Raw genomic sequence first — 14,641 nt, 5'->3', positions numbered from 1 at the left:
CTCCCCATGTGTCACATTTTTTCCCATTAACTCCTTGTGAGATGTGGCTGGTCAGTCTAGGATAAAATCCCAAGATTTGGAGTCAGTGTTTAGTAGGATAATAGAGTGCCTTTAGGAATTTCCTTTTAGGAATTAGCCAAGTTATTATTACAGTGGGACTTCAATTTCTATTTGTTATTCCTTATATGGAAAAATTTCTTAGGAATCTTAGGGTCAGGGTATGAAGAAAGGGATGATTGGCCAGGCAGGATTCTGACCTTCCTAGTCCTTGGGGGTTACACTATGGAATACCTTTAGTGTGCCATGATAATTCCAAACAGGGGCTACCAGGGTAAAGCAGTTACCTGGTTTGTGATACACTTTTCCTTGAAGTTCAGCTCTCTCCTTGTAGACTTGGGACCAGATGTCTACTTTCTTTAGGGTGGAGAAGAGTGGTAAGGTCCACATGATGTCAACTTTATCTGCATCTGAACAAAGGGGAAGAAAATAGTTGTTGAAGTAAGGGCATAGAACTGTGGCCAAAGTCAAAAAGAGCCAGACATAGCATCAGGTGTGACAGACAGTCTCTAAGATGTCCCCCCCCCCACGTGGATCCAAGCCCCTGTGTAATCCCCTCCCCTTGAATGTGGGTTGGATCTAGTGATGTACTTCTAATGAATAGAATATGGCAAAAGTGATGAGATCAGTATACAACAAGACTGCGGTTTCCTTTTTTTTTTTCTTTTGCCCTCTCTCCCTTGCGCTGAAGGAAGCCATCTGCCATGTTGTAAGCTACCCTATGAAGTCAATGTGGCAAGGAATTGATGTCTCTGGCCACCAAAAGTGAGGACTTGAGGTCTGCCAATAGCTGCAAGAGTGCATTTGGGTTCCCCAGTCAAACCTTAAGATGACTGCAGTCCTGGTCTGACACCCTGAGGTAGAGGCCCCCACTAAGCTGCACCCAGATTCCTGACCCATAGGAACTGTGAGGTAATAAACATTTGTTGTTTTAAGCCACAAAATTTTGGAGTAATTTGTTATGCAGTAATGTATAACTAATATGGTGGGTTTCTCTATGTTCTTCTTCAAGTACACATAGCCACACTCTTATGGTGCCTGAAGCCCTCATTAGAACTGGTATTAGAACTTATCAAAACATGATCAGAATTGGCAACAGAAGGGAACGTTGGACCTGGATCAGCCTTACCTGTTCCTGGGCCCCAGTCCTCCAATCCTGGACCATGGCCTTGAGCTGCCACTAGAGCTGCAGTGAGGCTCTTCAGGAACGGGATTAATAGTGGGCAGGCAGCAGCCTGGTCCCTGAGAGAAGTGGTGACTGTTCCATAAAATCTGTTTCCAGGGTAATTCTCCAAACACACGGGGGTTCCTGAGGCAACAATCTAGGATGAAATAGCACCTAGTTCCATGCTTGGTTCATACCTGTCCCATGTGACTTCTTTGGGAGCTTCTCTCTGAAGCCCCCATCAGAGAATGACATACAGATCTCCTTGGCCACGTCCAGAGGTCAATACCTGAGTGTGCAAGAGCTGGAGGCGGCTCAGCTCCCGTTGGTACTGCAACTGACCCAGGGCCCTATCCAGGAAGCTCTGTCTCTCCCTCACCACTGCCTGAAACTCATCAGAGAGATGCTGAACCACCTAGAACACAGGAAACATAATCCTCAATTTAAAATGGAGCTTCTTTCTCTGTCTTCCTGCTCCCTTCCTAGCTCATCCTCTGCTCCGTGGGCCCACCTATCCCTGAGTATTAATTACGTTGCCCCGAAGAGCCACCTCTGATGATCTGGGAGGATGTGCACATCCCTCATGGGTCTTCTTGTTAGCCTCCGAGTCTCACCTTCCTGGGACGGTTCCAGATCTGTGGGCTCTGATTCCTTTTCTTCTGTAGCCACATCTCCTCCTCCTGGGCCTGCAGCCGGCCAGCTGCTTGTCTGAGCTTTTCTGCTGCATGTCCTAAACTCTGTAGGACTTTCCGCATGCCCAGTGCCACCTGGGCCTCCCGTTCCCACTCCTCTCGGTCCGCTGCAAGGAGCAGAGAAAAGGGTGACATAGCGGCCACAATTGGGGTTAGGGAGGAGAAGAAAAGACCGTGGTTTATTGGAGCCAGGGGACCCTGCCAGGTCAGAGCTGGGACCTGGCTGGAAGCCTGGGAGATGAGCACATTCAGTGGGTAGGAGAGACTCTGCACTGGGCAGCTGTGGGTGGTGGCACCACTCCCAGAAGACTTCTGCTCTGGGGATCTGTGCCCAGGGGATGCTTTTGCACCTTGGGAGAGTAGGACCCGTTCTGGACCATTCTGCGCACTTAGGGCTCTGGCTCTCCTCTCGGTCTCCTGCAGGCAGCGGGACTCCAGGTTTGCACAGGCCTCCTCAACGGCCCTCAACTACACAGGACAGGAAGCACAGAGGAATGGGCCATGAGGGAAAGGCCAGAGCTCTGGGCTGGGCCACCTCATGTTGGCCCCTTCTCCCCCGCCTCCATCCTGCTGAGACACATAGGGAGACTGGAATCTAGGGCCTGCAGCTGGGGAATCTTGGGAGTTGTCTGCCCTGAGATGGGCTCCATTCAGGTAGTCAGGGAGAGTCAAGGGCTTCCCACTTCCCAGGGAAACCCGTGAGTCTGGGCTGATAGGCAGGTGGGGGCTGTGAGGTGGTGCTTCTCGGCCTCACCTGCTGCCTGGCATCTTTGCCTGGAGTGGAGAGGAGCTCCTGGCTCAGGTTCCCTAGGTGTTCTGCTAGCCGCACCTCTTCCTGCTCCTGGTGATGCCAGTACTGCTCCCGGGCTCTCAACTCGCTCTCCAGGGTGTCCAGCTACCACATCCAGCTTGTTTAGGCTCATAAGCTATTTCTCCTCCCAGCCCCACATGGTCTGACTGAAGATTCCAAAGCTCCTCAAGACTCTCCCACCCCTGGGTACCCATGACTAAGCTTGGTGAAGCAGTTGACTTGTTTGTAAAAGGAAAAATAATAACCATTCACCTTCTTCAAGCTCCCAGTCCCTCCCTCCCTCCTTCTAACACCTGGACTTTCCAGAGTCACCTATCCTTCGACCCACCTTTTTTCTTGGGAGGCCAGGGGAGACGGCACATGGCAGTGGGAAGTCGTTCTCACCTGCTCATATCTCCCCTTCATACTCATCTGTGAAACTGTGAGCTGGGCTAGAATTTAAATTTCTTGCCTTCTAACGAAAATCTTTTATAACATCTCCATCTTTGTTTTTGAAACTGTAACTAGTCTGAGAAGGTATGGGAAAACACTAAATCATTTTCATTTCATGGAGATATGCCAAGGGCTGAATTACTGCAATAGCCTCTTGACAGCTTTCTGCTTCAGTCTGGCCCTGTTCCCATCTATCCTCTGCACTGCTGCTGCCAGAGAGAACTTTCTAGAATGCTGATTCTATATACACATACATAAGAATAAAAATGTCTGAGAGGTGTGCCAACCTGTTAATAAAAGATGCATTTGGTGAGAGACTAGAGGAGAGTAGTGTCTGGATAGAAGAGCACAATGGGGAGTGCTGATGGCAGATGGAGTGAGGAATGGAATGGAGGAAGCTTTTGATGCTTCATTTACATAATTAAAATGTAATAGGATTATGAGTAATTTATTTCCTACTTGTATTGTTACATATTTTCCAAATTTAAAAGTCTTAAAAGTTTTCATATCTGATCATATAACATACCTACTTAGAATCCTTCAGTGGCTCCTCATGGCTTTCATGATAAAAGTCACATTTCTTGGCCTCAGCCAAACATACAAGGCTTTTCAAGATTTGTTTCCTGCCTTCCTCATTGGAATCTCCTGCTGCCTTTGCCCCTACACCTTCTTCATTCTCCTAGGACATCTGTGATCTCACATCTGCCACCTTGGCACTTGCTGGCCCCGAGGCCTTTTTCTGATGCTTCTTCAGGTTTCAGCTCAGGTGTTGCCTCTTTTGGAAAGCCTTCCTTGAACTCTCCTCCATGTGGCCTAAACGGCCCTCGTCTGTGCGTGTAAACCACAGTGAAGAAAGGAACCCAAGTCCAGCCAGTTCCCTGAAGACAGCAACCCTGTCTAGCTGCCTTTCCATGTCAACACCTAACACAGTGCCTAGAACATAAAAGGTTCTCTATATGGAGTTGCTGAGTGAATGAAGAAGTGAATAGAACAAACTTCCCTTACATACCAGCCCATGGCCTCTCACTCCCCGAGGCAGGGCCTCCAGCGCCTGGACGATGGGCACCACCACTCTTGTAGATGGATCCGTTTGAGCACCAATGACAGGACCAGGTTCCCCAGTCAAGGGGTCTATGGCTTGAGCCCCAATTGAGATTGGGACAAGACCTGTGGGGTACCAAGACCACCACTGGCTTTAGTAACCAGTGATGGGGGAAAGAAGGAAGGGCAGTCATGGGAAGAAAGAAACATGGCTGGAAAGGAGCTTAAAAGGCCCCCAGAACCCCTTTAACTCTTTGAGGGGCTGCACTGGATTGGAGGACTTTCTGGTGGCCATAGACCCTGAGGGTGGGGGTGGGTGGTGAGTTCCTGAAGCACTAGTCTTTGAAAGGACCAAATTTGATCAGTGGGGGTTCATGACTGGTGGTTTTGGGGTTCTGGAATATCTGAGCACCTTTATTTTGGGTCTCAGCAGCCCTAGCAGAAGCGTCAGAATGACCCCATTCCTTGCCACATGAGTAAGTGGACTGGGGGAACCCCTCTGAGATTTACAGGGTTTTCTCTCCCCGGGCTAGGTCACATTCTTGGGGTTTTCAGAGGCCACAAGTTCCCTCCTACCTTTGCCGTTGGCATCTTCCATGGAACCTGCCAGAGGAGTGGTATCAGCAGCATTGCCATCACTCTCCATGCCCAGGATGGGTACCATGAGCCCTGAGCCCTCAGGGTCTGGGATCTCCATCCCATAAAGGACAGGGACCCACAGTTCTGTCCCAGGATAGCACATCATTCCTAACAGAAGGGGGCGGGGGTACAGAGAGGAGGAGATGAGGGGTAAGTGCCACGCTGAAGGTCTGTCCAGGTTCAAAGGACTACATCCCTAGCCAGAGACGCTTCCCGCAAAGATTTCATTTGTTTCCTCTGGGATCAGCTTAGCAGTTTGAATTCAGAAGGGAAGAACTGAGTGACATCCGGACGTTTGGGAAGCTGGAAACAATTTCTAGGCTACACTGAAGAGGTAGATGAGAAGAGGACAAACATTGATGAGTACCTACCATAACCAGAACCTGAGCTAAGAACCCCATATAAGTTATATTTTCTTTGTTCTCACAACTAAATCTCTGAAGTATGTACTATATCAATCATTTTAAAGATGCCAAAACAGAGGCAGAGCGAGGTTTAGTAACTTGCCCAAGGTTAAAGATTTAATAGATGGTGGAGCAAGTCTTCAAACTCAAGTCAGCTCTGCCCCATACTCTGGTTCTTTTTTTGTCAAACCATGGGCAGAAGGATGCTTCTAGAAAGAGCAAGTGAGATAAGCTCTGGGAAGATTCTATTCCTACTTCCTGTTCCTGCCCTTCCTTGTATTAATGCTGGGGTGGGGGCGCCTAGAGGGTTTGGGTGGGCTCCTCCCCTGAGTTTGTTAACGGGAAGTTGAAGGCTGTTGCAGGAATAAAAGTGAGAAGAGCATCGAGGACTCAGACTCAGGAGTCTTGGGCATTAGGCCTGGCTGTGCTGCTAACTAGCTATGGGGACCCTGGCTGGGCAAGTTACATAATTCCCTGAAGTTCAGATTGTCAATGGAGCATGGGTATAGTAACACTTGTTATGGTGTTTGGGGAGCTTACAAAATAAGAGAGTACACACTTTATAAACATAAAGTGTTAAGACCCAATGGAATTGTCAAGAGTTTAAAAGACTGGGAGGCAGCCAAGCATTGATGGGTCAGGGCATGAAGTCATTGAATTCCTTCTCTCTTTCCCTGTACGGGTCATGGGTGTGCATGGCCAGTGGGGCTGCAGTCCTATCCCTGAGCTTATAGGCTGAGCCTCACCGAAGCACCACTGGGCCTGCGATTTCAGGGCCTGAGAGTTAGGTCGACATGTACCTATCCTGCCACCGCTGGCCTCGATGCCATGTGCCGCCTCCAGCTGTCGCTCCAATCTCCGAGCCTGCTGTAGGACATGGTGCAGACTCAAAGCCAGTGCGTGTCTCATGTCCCTGATGGCAGCCTCCAGAAGCCCCTGTACCCTCGATGCTGGCCTCTGCTGGTACTGCTGGAGCACTGCAATCACTCGCCTCTGGGCCACCAGCACATTGGCGTCCAGCAGGGTCTGTGACCCTCCCATGTGGGGCAGTGTCCGGCCCTCCTGTCGGGAAGCACCTTGGAGGCGGACTGTCTTTCCACTCAGTGGCTCCACAAAGCTGTCACCAGGTAACATGAGGTTCCCTGAGGCATCTCGCAGCCCTCCCAGTGCCAGCACCTGACCTGAAATTGGGAACCCAAGAGGTTGAGGTGGAAAGTGGCTGCCACAGAGATGCAGACAGGGAAGGCATAAGCGAGGACCAGGGCCTAAGGGCAGAATGAGCCACAGAGGTGGGGGACTGGAAGCTGCAGGTTGGGGGAGAGTAAGGGGCGAAGGACAGGGCACTGTGGTGGCAGGAGGGGGAATGATGCCCCTTCTTGGTTGAAAACAGCCATTTACTTTTACTGCAGCAACAGCTCAATTCTCTTTTTCCTCTCTGGGGCACTCTGCTGGAGATGGGGAAAGGGTGAGGGGAGCTGGGAAGGAGAGGGAAAGTGGGGATAAGAGGCAGAGTGAGGATGGTAGGTGGAAAGACCGGCTGGGGTGAAGGTCTAGGAGACTGGGGGTGAGGGTGGGGGGATTGGGAAGCCAGGCCAGGCAGGGAGGAGAGGTTGAAGGACAGCACTGAGGGCTGCCAGGAGACCTGTGTTTTCGTCCAACCCGACTCCCAGGATTGGTGAGATGCCTCCTGTGACTGGATCCTCCATGGGACTCCCCAACTCTAGAGGAGCCAAGGTCTTGGTGAGGGGATTGCAGTATGTCCCCCCAAGAGTGAGCCACTGTCTTGTTTGGGGGTGCAGAGTCACAGCGAGCACAGGCACCTCGATGCCGGTAATGGGGTCCGTCATGAGAGCCCCCAGCTGTGATGTCCTTCTTGGCTGCAGGATAGGCAGGCGGGTGGCTGCAGGGGACTCTGTGGCAGGACAGGTTGGGTAGGGCACATAGGGAAGGATGGCAGCTTCTGATGTTCGCACAGCACCTGGGTGGAGACAGGGAGGCCTAGATAACCTTGACACACCAGTCTCCCTCCCTAGTGCTGCAGAGCCAGAGCACAGTGGTTTTGGCGCTTGCTTTTTCATCTAGCCGCTCCCTCTAACATGGCGCCCTCTGCAGCAAGAATGTTAAAGTGAGGAAGTGGGGAGAAAGCCCTTAGTGATCCGCTGGTCACCAAGCCCCACACCCCGCGCAAAGAGAGAGCCCTTCCTGCACTGTGCCCCTGGGGGTTCATTCCAGAGTGCCCCCCTGAGCCCAGGGCTGGGCTGGGGCTACTTAGCGGTCAGGGTCTCACCGGAACTGAAGTCAGTGGTGGGCACGAGGGTGGCTCCCTGCAGATCGTATCCCAGATTTCCAGCCTCAGGCAGCACCCGCCCAGTGTCAGGGTGGACGAAGTAGCCACGGGGTATGGACCCTGCGTGGCCACTGGCTGGAAGCATTGCACAGTTGGGGCCAGGGACCATTAACTTGGTGATGGGATTCACACTGATGTCATCAGCGTCCCTTTCAGGGCCTGCTGAGGCTGCAGGAAAGCAAATGTCTGCTCAGCCCAGGGTCTGAGGCCAACAAGGAAGGCAAGGGGCTCCCTTGGCTGGTGACTGGCCACTGAGCCACCATCAGGAAGCGCACCACAACACCCACAGTAGGTACTTCCCGAGGGCAGGGAATCTCATCTTTTACTGAGTCCAGGGCAGGACTCCACATTCAAAATATGATGCTTTGACATCATTATGTTGCAGGCCAGCAGTAACTGGAAAAAGCCTTGGGGGATGGTGGTGACAGCGCATGGGGTGATCAGATGGGACTAGGGGAATCCCAGAACTCAGCATGCCCCACAGGGTTCCCAAGGGGATCCTTCTCCCACTTTTCCTTTCCAGGCAAGCCCAGCGTTTTCCAAACTTGGGGGTTTGCATTCATTTGTCAGGCTTTTGCTCTCAGGAAGTGCTACCTTATACATACAGTTATAATTTGTGGTGGTTTTGTCTCTTTCCTTCTCTGTTCTTCCCATTTTTGAAGCTCCTTCTTCTGTCACACAGACACTTGCCCAGAGCACTGCACAGGAAGCCCCTCCCCACCTTGGGGGTTTCCACTTTGTTTTGTCCTTCTCCCTTCCTCCCCTGCAGAGTGTCTTGAGGGTGGAACTCTAGTTACTGCAAGGCCTGTCACCCTGAATGCAGGGCCAGGTTTCCTGGGGTCCTGGCTGAGACCGAGAAAGGGCTCACCTGGCCGCAGCAGCTCTGCACCCGTGCCAGTGCCCAGGATGCCCCAGGCCTTCAGGCGGTGGCCCTCCTGCAGCAGGGCCTGGGACAGGTGGCCCAGCACAGCATCCAGCTGGGGGACTTCCCTGTAGGGGCATGGGGGTGGGCTCATCAGGGGGAGGGGCAATTAGGGATGGAAAAAGGACACATTGGTGTGGTCAGTTCCAGGACCCAGTGAAGCCACCCTCATTCCTCCCTCAGTGCAGATCTCACTAAGTACACACCCTTTGGGGTTCTGCCCAGCCTGAGAGGACTTCTTGGGCCTGGAGCCTGTCTGTGCCTTCAGTAGCCGCTGAGCTGCCATCAGTGCTGAGCAGAAAGAGGCCCACTGGTCCTGCCTGGCATGGAGGTCTTGGCGAAGGAGCTTCAGTTGATAACTGAGGCATGCTGCATACTCGCCTGCCAGGTGCCCCCTTTGCCTGGCCTCCTCCTCCGCAGCCCTGGCAGCTGCCTCAGCAGCCTGGGGGCAAAGAAAACCCTGGCTGGCTTATCTGCAGGGGTTATAGCCAACCAGAGACAGCAGCCTTGGGGACTGGACACCCAGCTTCCCCTGGGAACTCCAGAGCATTCTGGGCAGGGATGGCAGCAGTGGCAAGGGGAGTGAGAAATCCCCAGGGGTGGGTGTGGGTGTGCGGCTTTTACCCTGGGGCCTGGGAGGTGGAATGGGTGGGAGACATGCTCAGAGGAGAGCATGGGCCTCAGTGAGGAGGGAGAATCACATTTGGGCACAAGGGCCAGATGGAAAGGTGTGAAAGAACACAGCCCAACCTGTTGCCGTTCCTTCTGGGGGCTCCCCAGAATCTGGTCAGTGGAGGCTGGGATGCCACGCTCAGCACCCCACAGCTGCCGGAGAGAATGGGCTTCACTCACGAGTTTGAGGCAGAGGAGTTTGAGCTGTGAGAGATGGTGTAGTACTCCCCTGAGCTTGGCTACTGGGGCCACCCAGCCTCTTTCACTGCTGTGATTACAGTGCCCCCTGCTGCTAGTTTGTGGAGGGACTCCCGAGGACAACATGCCTGAGACACTTGGAAGGAATGGGGGTGGAGACCGGTTGAAGAAGGTGTTGGCAAGTGTCAGTTTGCACATTCCGTCTGGGGAACCGCTGGCCTAGTTTACATACGTGGACTTCTAGTGTGTTCTTTTTGCTCCCAATATTTGTCACCTACTGCCTGAATTTACTCACCCAGTTGGGCTACTGAAGACCAGGAATGGGGATCTAAGAAGAAACTCTAGAGGTGACCTTGGCAGATTCCTACTATTGATCTGAGGCCTTACATCTCATAAACTCAGTCTTAATTGTAATCTGAAACCTTCTGTCTTCCCTCTTGTATGCTCTCCTTTTTTATGCTTCCTTACTGATAGACTGAGGATTTATTTATGCTCTATGTTCCATAACCAACTCTCCCAGAGGCGAATCTGTTTCCAGCTCCACTTGCTTGCCCAGCTTCTCCACTTACCTCTTCCTTGGTCTGGCTGAGTTTGGCCGTCACTGACAGAGACTGCCTGAGCAGGACCTCAAAGAAGGTTTCGGTGTCAAACCACTCCAGGTCCACCTGCTCCTCGGCCCCCCAGCTCCCACCTATGCAGGGACGGGAAGCAGGATTATCCTGCTGAAATGCAAACATGAGCTTCCCTACAGCTCCTCAATGGTTTAGGCACAGTCTTGCTACTGAAAGTATGGTCCTTGGAAGAGCAGCCTCAGCTTTGCTGAAGAACTTGTTAGAAATGCAGAATTCTAGACCCCAACCCAGACCTACTGCAGCAGAAGATCCCGAGGTAATTTGTCATCTTACCGAAGTTTGAGAAGAACAAATGAATCCCAGGCTGCCATCTAAAGGCCATGCTTTGAGTAGCAAGGGTAGACAGGTGAAACATGTCAGCATGACATGTAAGGCCTTCTGCAAGTTGCTCCTCTAGGTAGTACTGGTCATTCCCTGACTTGTCACTTTGTACATGGTATATCACTTCTCTTTTGGAAAGTTTGTACTTAGAGGTCCTTGTCCCCCTCTACACTTTACATTCCTAGAACCTGACAGTATCTGGCATACAGTAGCCACTCAATAAATATTTATTGAGCAAATGAATGAGTGAATGAAGAGGAATGGAACAATGAGTAATCTAGGAAGATGCACGAAGGATGCAGGAGCTGGCCAGCTGGGTTTGTGAGCCCCGCTGGGATTCTAGCCCAAGTCTGTCACTCACCATGACCTCCCTCCATCCTGGGGGTATCAGAGTCTTGGTGTGATAGGCCTCTCCTCACTGATGTCATCCCAGTTTTTGGAGAAGTGTAGGCGTCCAGGTTGTATCCTTGCTGATGCTTCCTGAAGGTGGGGTAGGGAGCAGCTTTCCGAGCCCAGCTCAGGCTGTGACACTGAATCTACAGGGTACATAATGGGTGATGTGAAGGAAAGGGGGAAGTGAGGGAGAAGCATCCTTTCTGAAGACTCTGAGAGGAGGAAGATCCCTGCACAGCTATGGTTAGAGAGCACCTCATCTTCTCTTGTTTGGACTATTTTAACAGCCTATGTCTTTGGGGCTTTCTCCTCCCTAATCATTTCCAACTTCCACCCTATTGCTAGAATAAGCATAAGTCTTGCTAGAGAAAACAATGGAAGTCTCACTAGGGTTTCTCCCTTGCTCAAATTTCTTAATGGATCCCCACTGCCCAGAGAATAAAGTCCAAACTTCTTAGCAGGGCCCATGAGACTATCCACAACTTGGTCTGTCTCCCAGTGCCAGCCCCATTCCTGTCCTTGCACCCTAAGCTTCAGTCTCTGGGGACCACGTTTGGTTCCCTGAGCAGGTGAATGCTGTGTCATGCCTCTGTGACTTGATCATAATATTCCCTTTCTTCTCCTCCCTCCTCTCCTCCCAATTGCCTTACCCTCCCACCGCCCAGCTCGCCAACCTCTTTGTTAGTACAGGGACTGCATTCTTATAGTCTCATATTTCAAGCCTCATTCCGGAATCACGTCTTCTGGAAAGTCTGACCCTCCAGGGAGAACAGTCGACTCCCTCCTTTGTGTAGCTAGGGCACTCTGGACATACTTTCACCATAGCTCTGCAACACTTACTGGCATTTATGTGTTTCCTTGTCTATATTCTCCCTACTAAAGGTAGCCCACTGGAGGCCTGAGGCTGTACCTTTGTCACTTTGACATCTTAGCAACTGTTATAATGCCTACTGTAACAGAGGACTGGAAGATCCATTTACATGGGATTGGAGTGGCATAGTGGTTAAAATGTCACTAGTCCTGCTTTACTCACCAACAGAAGTAGGCAGAGACCCAGCAGCAGGACAATCTCCCCTAGGATTCCCGGCCAATCAGAACTCTTCGGGAGCCTGGGGATCCTGGCAATGCCAGTTTGGATGAGATACCTGGGAGTCGTGAAGGAGTAGGGCCCTTCCCCAAAGCACTGGCCCCCTGGCGGGAGGGTACGGATGTACTAGATGAAAAAAAGTCTGTTTAGCCTTTGTCCCACTGTCTGCCAGAGACTGGCGGGGCATGGGGGGCGGGGGAAGTGGGAACCCAGGGCTGTCAATATTAACTGAATAGTCCAGATCTTTATGCAAACCTGAGGGGAGCAGAAGTTGGGTTTTCTCTGGGAAAAGAATTCACGTCAGATAACTACTTGTCTGCATGTTCCTGGGCTAAGTCAGCACCCCCTCTTAGAAGTGCGCTGAGAGGTTGAGATACTAAATCCTGCATTTGACCAAGACAGAGCACTAGCATCAGTGGTGGCGTCATGTGCAGGTCACATGGCGAAAAGCCTGTGTAGAGCGGCTTGGGATATGTGCACTCAGGACGAAAGAGGGTAGGGATGGGGAAAATGACGAGGGCCGTGAGAGACAAACAGATGTTCTGATGTCTTTACATACACATTGAATTTTCATCCTCACAGTCTTCCCCTCCTCACACCTCACAGGTTGGGCATTATGGAGCAACTTCTTGGCATCCCCAGAATTATCTGTTAGGACTGAAATCTGGGGTGGGGGTGGGCCATCCATGGCATCCCAGATCTGTCTGGGATGGTTACGAGGCGGTATTTTTTAAAGAGAGGGGAGATACAGGGATAACGTCTTAAGTGAAGCAAACCATCATAGACAAACCATCTTCCGATGCCGGTTGCTACTCAGATGGAAGACATAGACCCCAGGTTGCTGGAACTGATGCAGAAAGAGGAAGGGGCTTTGATCATGGAGGGGGGATTCCTCAGCAAGTGCCCGGAAGCGTCCCCAGTCAAACTCCCTTAGTGTGTTATAGAAGTGGCCCCTGGGGATAGAGAAAAGAGGGGGTATACTGTCTCTTAGAGGTGGCTGTAGGCACAGGAGCATTTCCCCTCCGGAGGCTCAGTGGTAGGGCCATGTTCTCTGGACACTCACAGGTCATACTCAGGGTAATGCTCACGGGTCACCAGGAAGGCCAGTGTATTGTTGATTTGGAGGCAGACTGTGGGGTTTCGGATGCCTGGCTCTGGGGTCGACAGATCCCCAAGGTGTGTGGAGTTGAGGCTCAGTGACCAAGGAGAGGACAGATGTCCTTCCCTTGACTTTCCTGGTCAAGATTGAGAACATGAGGGAGAGCAGCCACTCTTCAAATGGATTCATGCTGAGACTGGTGAGGGTGGAGGAGGCAACAGGTGTCAGTGGGGATACTCACCTGCGTCCTGGCCTGGGAGCCTGGGCTCTCTGAGGGGCAGGCTGAGGGCAAGCAGCAGTTCACGGCCCGGTCTGGTCAAGCCCAGAAAGCCAGTCTCTAGAACAAGACAGGGCTCTCCTGAACCTACAGGGCCCATGGAGAGAGTTTTCCTGGTGCATGGATATAAGTGATGATTTCCATCCCTGATTTGCATATGGAAGGATTCAATTTTCTGAAAAAACTGAGGGGTCAGAATCCACATGTACTTCTTGGGGAGCCCTCAGCTTCTACTTGCAGGGGCAACGCTTACACCGGGCGTGGACAAGGCTTGCCCACATGTGGTCCTGTGCCGCGGGCCTCCCTGGGGCCACCCTCTGTCCAGCTCTCTTACCGTCCATCCAGACCACATACAGAGGGACAGGTTTCTGCCTTTGGTCTAAGTTGCATGGATGGCCCACAGAGCGTGGTGAGGAAGGCCTGTCCAGAAGATAAAATTCCTGGGAACAGGGAGGTCCAGTGTTAGTTCTTCCCTTAAGACACTATAATACACTGGCTGGCAGGGAGGTGAGGAGAGCACAGGGCTTCCTCGAGCCCTCTCTGAGTGTCCTGTTGGAGGGAGGTGGTGGTGGGAAGAGGTTGAAGAGCTCTGTGGGGCAGAGGCAACCTGGAGTGATGACTCTGGGTATGTCTCTTGCTTACGTGGGAATATTTCCATAACAGTTCCCTTCTTTAATGGACACAATGAGTTATTCAAGGAGTTTGATAGGATGAAATTAAATTAACAACGGGGCTATTTTTATGGTACCAGAGATTGTGCCAGTGACATGGGTCAGTGAGCAGGGCCTGAATCTGGTGCCCACATATGTCACATACACTCCCCTTTAGGAGGCAGAGGCCACAGGTCTCTGCTTTCAGCAGTGGCCCAGCTCAGCATGGGGTTGGACCTCAGGGCACTCTACCTGGCTCCCGGTGTCTTCAGCAATAGAAATCTGTGCGATGCCCTCAGAGCAGCTGAGCTGCAGGATGTGTCTCTGTCTCTCTGCGCACGGGGGGCCACACATTCCACTTGAGTATTGTCCCCAGCACTGACAGAGCCCCAGGCCTGGGTCATAGCCACGGGCATCCTCTGGTGTGGCACATACCTGTACAAAGACTAACTTTTGGGGACCCCTCCCTGGGGGAAGCTCCCACCAGTTCTTTCCAGCTTCAGAGTGTAGCTGTTTCCATGTTTCCAGAGAAATGTGAGTGGAATGAGCCCAGAGGCTATGAGGTTGGGCATGTGAACGGTTGGGCAGAGGGCCAGGAATGCAAGGGGTGCAATATATCAGCAGCCTTCTACCTCATTGGCACAGTGGTCATTCCATTGGTCCTTGGTCAAACATAACCCCTCCTGGTTCCAGGTGGCCCCATCCTTGCAGCTTTTGTGTTCCCGCTGAACACAGCCCCTTGGCTCCCCAAGGTCTTGGTAGCCTGGGAGGCAGGGGCATAGCCCGTCACTAGGCTAGGGGT

General features: G+C 52.0%; 1 protein-coding gene across 1 annotated transcript in view; it reads right to left on the bottom strand.

Moving 5' to 3' along the window:
• The window catches only part of LOC308503461 (uncharacterized protein), a gene marked incomplete at its 5' end in the record, with an annotated part of 53,414 nt that overhangs the window by 10,327 nt on the left and 28,446 nt on the right, over nt 1–14,641 (bottom strand). The window contains 21 exons of the mRNA XM_081062737.1: nt 345–467; nt 1,187–1,379; nt 1,512–1,637; nt 1,837–2,021; nt 2,265–2,382; nt 2,669–2,809; nt 4,167–4,324; nt 4,775–4,945; nt 5,988–6,422; nt 6,884–7,219; nt 7,529–7,756; nt 8,457–8,578; nt 8,717–8,952; nt 9,261–9,335; nt 9,950–10,071; nt 10,695–10,869; nt 11,760–11,939; nt 12,604–12,766; nt 12,877–13,048; nt 13,154–13,276; nt 13,524–13,629. Of these exons, the coding sequence (XP_080918863.1) occupies nt 345–467; nt 1,187–1,379; nt 1,512–1,637; nt 1,837–2,021; nt 2,265–2,382; nt 2,669–2,809; nt 4,167–4,324; nt 4,775–4,945; nt 5,988–6,422; nt 6,884–7,219; nt 7,529–7,756; nt 8,457–8,578; nt 8,717–8,952; nt 9,261–9,335; nt 9,950–10,071; nt 10,695–10,869; nt 11,760–11,939; nt 12,604–12,766; nt 12,877–13,048; nt 13,154–13,276; nt 13,524–13,629 (3,688 nt within the window). The remainder of the gene's footprint in view (nt 1–344; nt 468–1,186; nt 1,380–1,511; nt 1,638–1,836; nt 2,022–2,264; nt 2,383–2,668; nt 2,810–4,166; nt 4,325–4,774; nt 4,946–5,987; nt 6,423–6,883; nt 7,220–7,528; nt 7,757–8,456; nt 8,579–8,716; nt 8,953–9,260; nt 9,336–9,949; nt 10,072–10,694; nt 10,870–11,759; nt 11,940–12,603; nt 12,767–12,876; nt 13,049–13,153; nt 13,277–13,523; nt 13,630–14,641) is intronic.

Source organism: Rhinolophus hipposideros, assembly GCF_964194185.1.
Source record: "Rhinolophus hipposideros genome assembly, chromosome: 10".
NCBI classification, from domain to species: domain Eukaryota; kingdom Metazoa; phylum Chordata; class Mammalia; order Chiroptera; family Rhinolophidae; genus Rhinolophus; species Rhinolophus hipposideros.
This window is presented reverse-complemented; position numbering and strand designations above follow the sequence as displayed.